Genomic DNA, 12,765 nt, shown 5'->3' on the forward strand with positions numbered 1-12,765 from the left:
CTGTTGGCATCACACCTTGTCCTGTCCTGCTAGACTGCTGTGATCTTGCTATTGGCATCACATCTTGTCCTGTCCTGCTACACGGCTGTGATCTTGCTGTTGGCATCACACCTTGTCCTGTCCTGCTAGACTGCTGTGATCTTGCTATTGGCATCACATCTTGTCCTGTCCTGCTTCACGGCTGTGATCTTGCTGTTGTTATCACATCTTGTCCTGTCCTGCTACACGGCTGTGACCTTGCTGTTGGCATCACACCTTGTCCTGTCCTGCTAGACTGCTGTGATCTTGCTATTGGCATCACATCTTGTCCTGTCCTGCTACACGGCTGTGACCTTGCTGTTGGCATCACACCTTGTCCTGTCCTGCTAGACTGCTGTGATCTTGCTATTGGCATCACATCTTGTCCTGTCCTGCTTCACGGCTGTGATCTTGCTGTTGTTATCACATCTTGTCCTGTCCTGCTACACGGCTGTGACCTTGCTGTTGGCATCACACCTTGTCCTGTCCTGCTAGACTGCTGTGATCTTGCTATTGGCATCACATCTTGTCCTGTCCTGCTACACGGCTGTGATCTTGCTGTTGTTATCACATCTTGTCCTGTCCTGCTACACGGCTGTGACCTTGCTGTTGGCATCACACCTTGTCCTGTCCTGCTAGACTGCTGTGATCTTGCTATTGGCATCACATCTTGTCCTGTCCTGCTACACGGCTGTGATCTTGCTGTTGGCATCACACCTTGTCCTGTCCTGCTAGACTGCTGTGATCTTGCTATTGGCATCACATCTTGTCCTGTCCTGCTTCACGGCTGTGATCTTGCTGTTGTTATCACATCTTGTCCTGTCCTGCTACACGGCTGTGACCTTGCTGTTGGCATCACACCTTGTCCTGTCCTGCTAGACTGCTGTGATCTTGCTATTGGCATCACATCTTGTCCTGTCCTGCTACACGGCTGTGACCTTGCTGTTGGCATCACACCTTGTCCTGTCCTGCTAGACTGCTGTGATCTTGCTATTGGCATCACATCTTGTCCTGTCCTGCTTCACGGCTGTGATCTTGCTGTTGTTATCACATCTTGTCCTGTCCTGCTACACGGCTGTGATCTTGCTGTTGTTATCACATCTTGTCCTGTCCTGCTACACGGCTGTGACCTTGCTGTTGGCATCACACCTTGTCCTGTCCTGCTAGACTGCTGTGATCTTGCTATTGGCATCACATCTTGTCCTGTCCTGCTTCACGGCTGTGATCTTGCTGTTGTTATCACATCTTGTCCTGTCCTGCTACACGGCTGTGATCTTGCTGTTGGCATCACACCTTGTCCTGTCCTGCTAGACTGCTGTGATCTTGCTATTGGCATCACATCTTGTCCTGTCCTGCTTCACGGCTGTGATCTTGCTGTTGTTATCACATCTTGTCCTGTCCTGCTACACGGCTGTGACCTTGCTGTTGGCATCACACCTTGTCCTGTCCTGCTAGACTGCTGTGATCTTGCTATTGGCATCACATCTTGTCCTGTCCTGCTACACGGCTGTGACCTTGCTGTTGGCATCACACCTTGTCCTGTCCTGCTAGACTGCTGTGATCTTGCTATTGGCATCACATCTTGTCCTGTCCTGCTTCACGGCTGTGATCTTGCTGTTGTTATCACATCTTGTCCTGTCCTGCTACACGGCTGTGACCTTGCTGTTGGCATCACACCTTGTCCTGTCCTGCTAGACTGCTGTGATCTTGCTATTGGCATCACATCTTGTCCTGTCCTGCTACACGGCTGTGATCTTGCTGTTGTTATCACATCTTGTCCTGTCCTGCTACACGGCTGTGACCTTGCTGTTGGCATCACACCTTGTCCTGTCCTGCTAGACTGCTGTGATCTTGCTATTGGCATCACATCTTGTCCTGTCCTGCTACACTGCTGTGATCCTGCTGTTGGCATCACATCTTGTCCTGTCCTGCTAGACTGCTGTGATCCTGCTGATGGCATCACATCTTGTCCTGTCCTGCTACACGGCTGTGACCTTGCTGTTGGCATCACACCTTGTCCTGTCCTGCTAGACTGCTGTGATCTTGCTATTGGCATCACATCTTGTCCTGTCCTGCTTCACGGCTGTGATCTTGCTGTTGGCATCACATCTTGTCCTGTCCTGCTACACTGCTGTGATCTTGCTGTTTGCAGGATACGGTTAAAGTGGGTAGAGCAGTGGCACATGCCGGCTGTGCTGTGGGCAGAGAGCAACACTTAAGCACTTGAATGCAGAACTCCTTATCCTCGCCGATGCTAGGGCATAGGAGGCAGAAAAGTGGATGTCGACTCGAGAATAATAAGGGATAGGACGACTCCTTGAAGAGAAGGCCTCCTGTTAGGATCTTTCCTGTGCCCTCGGCACATTAAACAGACTGACCCTCCTCTTCCATCACAATATAAAGGCAGGCAGTTTGGCAGAACTTGTCATGAGGATCTCGGTCGATGCTCAGTTACATTATTGGTTTGGGTTTTCTTTTCTTCCACAGTGTGCAGACATGTGGACTCACATCAGCTTGCTGTGAGGGTCTTGCCTGTGCCCTGGTCTCTTGCTGCTCTCTCCAAGTGCTGGACCTGTCCTTCAATGCGCTGGGAGATGCTGGGATGCTCCTGCTCTGCGATGGGCTGAAGCATCCGAGTTCTAGGCTAAAGAAGCTCAAGTAAGTTGCCATGTTTTATTTTCTATGTCCTAGTTTTGCCACACAAAGCCTGCAGCTACTGAATGAGGAGCACTCTAGGAATGGGATTCTGATGTGCTTTCTTGGTCATCTCTTGAGTGAGAACCACAGAGGCTCAATCCAGGTGCTCTTAGTAAAGAATATTATATATACCTCTCAAATCACATGCATGTGGCCGGTGTCGCCCATCAAGCACTGTACACGCCCAAACACTTCAGTTAGCTCTCACCCGCCCCAGCAGCACAGAGGTTTGAGAGCTATGCACATATGCAGGGCACTGAATGGGGACCTAGTGTGCGTCACACCACAATCGCTTTAGATTGTACACACTGAGACTATGATAAGGGCGTTTTCATTCTATAGGCAATGATCCTGATTGTACAATTCAAAGCAACATGCTGCTAGGAGTTCACCTTTCCAAGCTCTTTACCAAATTCCCCACAATCATAGAATCAGCAGTACTCATTCTAGTTGGCTTAATCCATCCTTTCAGTCCCATTAATGAGCCTTATATTAACTGCATGTGGAGTCCCCCAGAGGTCAACTCTATCTCCTCGGCTTTCATTGTTCACAAGAGAGAACTAGGTCCACTTAGAGATAGCTTCTCTTTCAATTTCCAAATAAACGCTGATGAGTCGTCACAGTGATGCAAAGTGCTACTCTTCTGGCCTTAATTCTTAGAGAACATATCATCTTCTATGCACAAGGCAGATCACCTGATAATCAAGGATTCTGGATCTTAAAGTTCACACAGAACAAGACTTCCGCTCACCCAGCATCTTTCACCCCAGACTAGTTAGAGTATACTGTCCTACATAGTCCTACTACATAGTCCTACATAGTCACCTTAATTAAATTCAACCTGTTCTAGGACACATGTTCTATGCAGTTTTGCACACCGAAGGCAGAGCAAAAATCGCGATCACTAGTAGAGGTGAACCTCGAAGGCCATGTCGTGCATTGATAGAATACAAACCCAATAGAAGTTTTAAATCCATCTTGGCTTGCCCATTCCATTGCATGACTAATCACATAAGCGCTTTTCTGCTTGCTACATTGTACAATCAGCATGTTATCTACACCTGTAGCAATGTTGCAACTCCTCCCATTTAACAGAAAAAGGAAAAAGACATTCAGTTAAATCCAGTGGAACCCTGTGTGGGAACTGAGCTTTAAACATTAGAAGGTGGCTGTCCTTCAAGCCCAAGCACTACCCAGTCCGACCAAAAACGCCCTTCTCACCCCACACACATACTTCTTCTTCCAAAGAGGATCTCCTTCCCTCTCCAAACCGTTCCTTTGACTCTCCTCTAAACAAGTGCTTCTCTCCCAAAACAGATCCTCATTCTCTCCACAAACAGGACCTTCTCCCTTGCTGCCAGTAGTCACTCTCGCTCTCCTCCTTCACCTTTCTCCCTCTCTTCTACTGTACCTCCTTACTCTCACCTACACCTTTATCTTTATCCTACCTCCTCAGCTTCTATCGGAGCTGCACCTCTGTCACTGGCTCCGAATCCTAGAGTAGAATCACATAGCGAAAATAAACTCACAAGAATAATTCAACCCGCGACCGCCCAGACCACAGAATTAGACTCAAGTGAAAATCACACTATTGAATGCACATGGTTAGAACTATTTCAGGTTCACTGATAAATCCCGAAACAAGAGTCGAACCAAATGATGCGCGCAGCCAGTATTCATCACAGACATGCAAATTAGAGAACATGGAAGCATCACATTCTGCGCATTGGCAGAACGACTAACTTGCGATATAGCAGAGATCAAAAGCCACCTGGCTTGACACCAAAAACTAACCAGTACCAAAAATGCAGACCAGAGAAAACCCACAGTAATGAACTTGGAGACTCGGTGTCCAGTCAATTGGTCGACAGCAAACTGGTCGACAGGACATTTGGTCGACACCATTTGGTCGAATGCCAAATGGTCGAATTTTTTTTTTTTTATATATATATGTGTTTTGTGGGTTTTCGTGTGTCGAAAAAAAAAAAATAGAAAAAAAGGGGGTTGGGGGGGGACCCCCCCAAAAAAAAAAAAAAAAAAGTGTAAAAAAAAAAAAAATCCGACCATTTGGCATTCGACCAAATGGTGTCGACCAATTGTCCTGTCGACCAAATTTTTTCGACCAATTGACTGGGAACCCATGTGATCCAAATAAATCCTCAAAATAAAAAACATGGTTTATTGGATGAAAATAATAAAATCTCACCACATGATCTCAACAAAGAAGAAGCTTCATCCTCGCCTTTCAGTGCGAAAGCGACATCTCTGCACCACACACTGGAAGACAACTCTGTATTCTGACATGAACTCCCTGGACAGCCAACTCACTTATCCACAGACGTGGTTATACAACTTCAAAACAGTTTAATGGCAATATTGTCCGCCTCCATGTCTTCCTTCACTAAGCTGCATGAATCATTAACTAACACATTGTAGGATCAAACAACATTACTGGCAATGTTGCACACAATGCTTATTTTCTTAGTTTGCTGGTCAAACTCTATCATGGGCTACATAAAGAGGCAGAAACATCTTGAATGTGGTAAAACAGGCTACGTGATCTGGCTAGACGCGAACAGGGTGAGAAAGCCTCCCTGATGAGCACACTTTTGGAAAATTCTAAGTGGATGAGACAGCAAGTCTGCTCACAACAATTGACTAGGATAACAACGCAACATTTGGAAAACTGATCAATAAGAAAGAAATGTGACGACTCTTCAGTGAGCCTCTGTGCAATCTCACCCGGAAAACCACCTGTAAAATTCAAGTTACATCAAATTAATGATGAAGGAAAGAACAATTCCTGGCGAGTTATCACAAACGGCCGTCGTTACTCCGCATGAAACCCCAAACATCAAGACTCGAGTAGAGGGGTCCCATAGTCAAAGTACTATAAATCTAGAACTGACCGCCAATAGAGAAATGGCTGCCTCTGAGCTGACACTGACGGCGATCCAGACAAAAGAGGAGACACCCAGAGAGGGAACCCAGGGCCACTTTACAATATTTGAAAAGAATGTAAAGACCCCCACGCAAGTACCTCAAAATAAACCTGTCAAGTCGCAATTCAAACCTGTTGAACCTGAATCCAAAAAATCAAAGAATCAACAAATAACCCAGAAATCTAAGCCCAACGGGTCTAGAGCCTTTCTGAGAAACCTAGGAATTCATTCGACAGTGCCTGTACTTGAAACCACTCAATAAAGACACAAGAGAACAATGGTTGTGACCATTGTTGACAAAGAACAGAAAAGAACCACACCGAATACAAGTAACACACAAGAATAAGATTCTGAGGATTATTGTGATCCAGAGTCTATAAACCTCAGCAGTGCATCCATCAATTCATCTGAGGAGAGTAAAAACTATGAAGAAATCACTGCCTTACTTAATGAAATTACAACTCATGACATACAGGAAGAAACACTCATGATAGAGGAAATAAGAACAGTGGATTCTAGTTTTAACATAGCGACCACAACCAGCAAGAACGTCCCTCAACCAGTAAAGAATAAGGGGAACGTAGGAGATCAGATACACATAAAACTGCTCACTCACACACTCCTTACCTTGGAACAAAAGAGAACAGCTCTGGAAGAGAAAAGCAAAAAGCAGTGAGAGCAGTCTACAAGAAAGCACACGCCCTGTCAAAATGGATCGACACAATCACTGGATAACTCGAAGCCTAAAAATGCGATGGGCAATTTAGTGACCTTAAAAACAATCCTGCAATCTAAAGACGAGCAAATATTAAACGCAGGAATGTTATAAAATTATTACATCACAGGCCCAAACTCAGATATGTTATGTCGGAAGACATCAGAATAGTCCAGTTTATGAACGAAAGAAGAACCGATTGGGTAATTCTACATTTAAACTCAACCTTAATTAAAGACATCTTACTGGAATCAGCTGGAGACTTGCGTCCACTGGGTTTTGAAATCCTGAACTATTCTGAGAAGACAAGAAAAACTGCTGACAGTGTAAACCAATACATAATCACCCGTAAAAGAGCACAAACTCTGCAGTATGAACCCACCAGGCGAGAGTCCAAAAAAGATGGGGAATGGACAACTGAGATGGAAAAGTACATTTTGCTTGAAAATCTTCAGGCCCAATAGCGCGAAGAGTGGTGGAAAACAGAAACCATAAAACCGATTAACCAGATTGGAGCTGGCTGTCAAGAGCCCTGGCCCCGGAATCAAAGGATTAGAGCCAGGAAATGTCCATCAAGCCCACCCGTTATATAGGATCCTTGAACTTGTGAGGATGTTTCCACCTCTTTAACAACCAAACCTTAGGCCTGGGAAAATATGATATCCTATGCCTTCAAGAGACCCGGCTCAGACATAATGTGTTGTGATGACTACGAATGCTACTTAAATCCTGTCAAAAATTGAGTTACAGGGAGACCGTTCTCAGGACTCTTGAGACTCATAAGAAAATGAATAGGGCTCATGGTTAAAAAGTCTATAGTCTTGAACCGCTTCACTCAAGTTTTAATAATTCAAAAGCAAGTTCACAGTAGATCAGGATCCCAGGCCCTGATAATATGCAATGTATATTGCAGTGTGGACATGTGCAACTATGACACATTCGCTAAAACCATCATGGAGTTCATCGAAGACTCATTTATCACGTATAAAGATCCATATGTCTTCCTTTGTGGTGATCTGAACTTGATACTGATTAACAAACAGGGACGTGTTGCAAACAAGATTGATTTGGAAAAGCACTCTCATTATTTGATGGAGGGAATGGGAGATTGTCATCTTCACATGCCTAACGCACAAATAAAGGGAGACCTCCCTGGCAGGAGTATCTGGTCCAGAGGAGAATCCAAGGCATGTCTAGACTACATATTTGTCTCCACAAACCTCTCTCCTGAAGAAAAGGAAACAAACTTATAGAAATTGGCTCATAGCCTGACAAGCTCAAAGAGCACAAAAGGTGCAGGGACCATAATGAGAACCATTTCAAAGAAAAACACCAGAAACTTATGGGAACATCTCAACAACAGCGACAAATTTCACGCGTCTATGCAAATATACAATGTTTCAGAGCATGTTTCTCATTTCACCAGCCTGTTTGCCCCCATAATAAGATAAAACCAGTGGGAACCCACAAAACTGCTGAGATTGGAACTTCGACTGCAACAGAGATGACATAGAAAGACTGATCACTAAGCTAAACCCCTCACGAGCACCTGGTCCTGACGGCCTTACCAACTGTATGTTGAAAGAGGCCCGTGGACCCTGGTCACATTTCATGAGCCTTTAATTTGGAAAGATCAGGCCAACCAAGAAAATCCCCAGTTCATGGAGGAACGCCATCATTGTACCCATTTTGAAGAAGGGATACAGGGAAGACCTTAGGAAGTACTGTCTAATTGCCCTTCTTGACGTCATGGGAAAAAGTTCTGGTACCATTTTCCTCCATCAGTTGACCACATGGGCAACACAAAGTGGCCGATTAGATCCTTGGCAAACTGGATTTATCAAAGGAGTTGGCACCACCTTGAACCTCTTCCTTCTAAACATATCCAAACTAAATGTAATCAAAACCAAGACCAAATACTTCCTAGCTTTCATCGAATTCGAACAAGCGTTTGATAGTGTCGACAGAGAAAGCTTTGGAGGAAACTACATGACTGGGATTTCCCAAAGGACCTTTCAGAATCCATTATTGCCTTTTATTCTAATACTACAATTCAGATAAGATTAAGAAGACATGGCAAAGTCACAGAGAAAGTATGTACCCATCGGGGATTAAAGCAAGGATGTCCTCTTGCTTCCATACTATTTAATCTGTATCTATCTGACTGGCAAGATTCACAGAAATCAATCTCAGCCTTTCCACCAAGAACTTTGAATCAACAAATTGCATGGATTCTCTACGCAGACGATCTAGTCATCATCGACCAGACTCAGATTGGAATAATGTATGGAATACACTGTTGCAAATAACCTCAGTTTAAACAAGGCGAAAACCTGTATACTAGAATTAGCTGCGCTTCAGGGAAACTGGCGTAAGAAGAAGAGAGTTTTCAGATGGATGCTAGGAGGTCAATCCCTCATTGAAGTTGAATCCATTGTGTACCTGTGGATTCTCTTTAATCGCAGCATTTGCGAAAGAGAGTGGTATTTAGCACGATGAATTATACCGATATTAACATAAAGAGGTGAAACCCTGCTAAATCTAACTTGGCAAACCTGGGCCATTTCAGAAGGCCTCTTTAGGAGACAAGTCTTAAGATACCGAAGGGGCTCCTAATCAGTTGCATTAGATGTGAAATGGGTCTGCAGTCCCTGGAAACCAAAGTATTATGGAAAACGATATCCTTGTTCAGGAAATGCATAATGGTAGATCACTTACTGCCATTTGAGATCATTAGAGTCATGAACAATGGAAGAAAAGAATGGATACTCGAAAGATCGAAAGAAAGATGTCTGGGTTGGCTAAACGTGATTGGAGTAACAACGGAAACATTCATATTAAATCCAGAGATGGTTAAAAAGAATCTGAAAGAATGTGACTGGATCCACACTCAGGAGGGTAGAGCAAGATACAAATTGACTATAAAGCAAGTAAATGAAAAAAGATCGCCGACAGCGCTCCAGAATATCTTGTTAGATTTCCCTCTAGTTACTATCGCAACATGTTCTTAAGGTTTCGCCTAAATAGTCCTCTGACTGGAGAGGTCTTACACACTGGAACATGACATCCTGACTCCAATCCATTCTGCATATATTGTCAAAGGAAACATGTTGTAGAATCTTTATAGCATCTAATGGTTGAATGTCCTCGTCCCAGAGACAGGAGGACGAGATGCCTAGAAAGCTTTGTTATAAAAGCAAAGTTACTTTCAGCAAAGGAATGGTAAACAGACTAGTGAACGGGACCAATGTTAGCTTAATCTTGGCAGCCATGAAATGCTTGGAAAAGACCCGAAACAGCCTTTACGGTCTACACCTGAAACTAAAGAGAAACTCTTGTCAGGACTTCCCCAATGCATGTTAGACGCGCATTAATGTTTACCTATATTATGTCAACAGGATGCAATTTTGACGACACATTGATGTTTTGAATTTAAAAGATTTCATTGCATTTAAAACAGCATGCCAGGGAGCAGCTGGTGGTCCTCGGGCCCCAGGGTCACTGCAGGGCCATCTTTTTAACACCAAGCCAGGGTTTTCCTCACAGTGCTGCCTGTATAGTAAACACAATGCGTATGTTTGTTTGTTTCTGTGTTGTCTTCCTACCACAAACTGAGCTGATGGGGGAATTTCAGGAAGCTGCTGTGAGTCTGACCTCAGCTTGACTTTTGGGTCTGGTTAAAGGACACTTTAATGTCCCTCTCAGGACTGAGTTCCTGAGATGGTGCATTGTGGTCTCACAATGCACTCATCACAAGTTCCTGAATCCCTTGGAGGTCAGTCTTAATGTTGTCTCTTCTCTCCTCTCCTTTCTGCAGGGTGGCAAGCTGTGGTCTCACCGCCGCTTGCTGTGCTCACCTCGCCAGCGCTCTCAAGACTAACATGTCCCTGGTCAAGCTGGGCCTGCGAGCAAATGAACTGGGAGATGACGGCGTGAAGATATTTTGTCAAGAGCTGAAAGATGGAGGCATCCGACTAGAGAACCTTGAGTAAGGGATGACTGCCAACTGATGGCCTTGGCCTTCAGTTGCGTCTTTAAAATCTCTCTATTTCAAATGTCTTTCTTTTTTTACATATGCCTTTTTCAATGTTGGCGTATATTGGTGTCACCTAAACTCCACACACCCGGGTCAAAATTCGACATGAAGTGTGGAGAGGCTAAAATAAATAACTGGTAGATAACCACAGTGCTTTGGCTATAAATAACTGGCAGATAACCACAGTGCTTTGGCTATAAATAACTGGCAGATAACCACAGTGCTTTGACTATAAATAACTGGCAGATAACCACAGTGCTTTGGCTATAAATAACTGGCAGATAACCACAGTGCTTTGGCTATAAATAACTGGCAGATAACCACAGTGCTTTGGCTATAAATAACTGGCAGATAACCACAGTGCTTTGGCTATAAATAACTGGCAGATAACCACAGTGCTTTGGCTATAAATAACTGGCAGATAACCACAGTGCTTTGGCTTTGTTTCCTCGCTCTCCACACTCTTCTTGGTGCTTAGAAACACTTGCATGCCACTTCTGACATGTGTTCTGCTTTTCATAATGGCTGGACCTTTTATTCATATATTTCATTATTTTCTTTTGAGTAGTTATTGAGTGCCAACCTAGCTTTGGGAAGTAAGGGAGTGCTGTACGTCGGTAGGGGTTACAGATATGCATTCGATTGGTACGAGGGGGCATAGGATTTAGGGTAGCAGGCAGGCAGGAGCAAGCACGGGTGCGGCTTTGCATAGGACTTTGGAGGTAATGGCCACAGCGTCATTCCCTGTTCCGCTTACTATTACCATCTTTTCATTGGGTCCCCTTACTATTACCATCTTTTCATTGGGTCCTCTTACTATTACCATCTTTTCATTGGGTCCCCTTACTATTACCATCTTTTCATTGGGTCCCCTTACTATTACCAGCTTTTCATTGGGTCCCCTTACTATTACCATCTTTTCATTGGGTCCCCTTACTATTACCAGCTTTTCATTGGGTCCCCTTACTATTACCAGCTTTTCATTGGGTCCCCTTACTATTACCATCTTTTCATTGGGTCCTCTTACTATTACCATCTTTTCATTGGGTCCCCTTACTATTACCAGCTTTTCATTGGGTCCCCTTACTATTACCATCTTTTCATTGGGTCCCCTTACTATTACCAGCTTTTCATTGGGTCCCCTTACTATTACCAGATTTTCATTGGGTCCCCTTACTATTACCATCTTTTCATTACTATTACCATCTTTTCATTGGGTCCCCTTACTATTACCAGCTTTTCATTGGGTCCCCTTACTACTACCATCTTTTCATTGGGTCCCCTTACTATTACCAGCTTTTCATTGGGTCCCCTTACTATTACCATCTTTTCATTGGGTCCCCTTACTATTACCAGCTTTTCATTGGGTCCCCTTACTATTACCATCTTCTCATTGGGTCCCCTTACTATTACCAGCTTTTCATTGGGTCCCCTTACTATTACCAGCTTTTCATTGGGTCCCCTTACTATTACCAGCTTTTCATTGGGTCCCCTTACTATTACCATCTTTTCATTGGGTCCCCTTACTATTACCAGCTTTTCATTGGGTCCCCTTACTATTACCAGCTTTTCATTGGGTCCCCTTACTATTACCATCTTTTCATTGGGTCCTCTTACTATTACCAGCTTTTCATTGGGTCCCCTTACTATTACCAGCTTTTCATTGGGTCCCCTTACTATTACCAGCTTTTCATTGGGTCCCCTTACTATTACCATCTTTTCATTGGGTCCCCTTACTATTACCATCTTTTCATTGGGTCCCCTTACTATTACCTGCTTTTCATTGGGTCCCCTTACTATTACCATCTTTTCATTGGGTCCCCTTACTATTACCATCTTTTCATTGGGTCCTCTTACTATTACCATCTTTTCATTGGGTCCCCTTACTATTACCAGCTTTTCATTGGGTCCCCTTACTATTACCATCTTTTTATTGGGTCCCCTTACTATTACCAGCTTTTCATTGGGTCCCCTTACTATTACCATCTTTTCATTGGGTCTCCTTACTATGACCATCTTTTCATTGGGTCCCCTTACTATTACCATCTTTTCATTGGGTCCCCTTACTATTACCAGCTTTTCATTGGGTCCCCTTACTATTACCATCTTTTCATTGGGTCCCCTTACTATTACCATCTTTTCATTGGGTCCACTTACTATTACCAGCTTTTCATTGGGTCCCCTTACTATTACCAGCTTTTCATTGGGTCCCCTTACTATTACCAGCTTTTCATTGGGTCCCCTTACTATTACCATCTTTTCATTGGGTCCCCTTACTATTACCAGCTTTTCATTGGGTCCCCTTACTATTACCATCTTTTCATTGGGTCCCCTTACTATTACCAGCTTTTCATTGG

General features: G+C 44.0%; 1 protein-coding gene across 1 annotated transcript in view; it reads left to right on the forward strand.

The window, feature by feature from the left end:
* The window catches only part of LOC138452928 (NACHT, LRR and PYD domains-containing protein 12-like), a 716,497-nt gene that overhangs the window by 571,322 nt on the left and 132,410 nt on the right, over positions 1-12,765 (forward strand). The window contains exons 9-10 of the mRNA XM_069605289.1: positions 2,506-2,676; positions 10,190-10,360. Coding sequence (XP_069461390.1) covers positions 2,506-2,676; positions 10,190-10,360 — 342 coding nt within the window. The remainder of the gene's footprint in view (positions 1-2,505; positions 2,677-10,189; positions 10,361-12,765) is intronic.

This window comes from Ambystoma mexicanum, chromosome 4p, assembly GCF_040938575.1.
Source record: "Ambystoma mexicanum isolate Mex_15411 chromosome 4p, UKY_AmexF1_1, whole genome shotgun sequence".
In the NCBI taxonomy this organism is placed as follows: Eukaryota; Metazoa; Chordata; class Amphibia; order Caudata; family Ambystomatidae; genus Ambystoma; species Ambystoma mexicanum.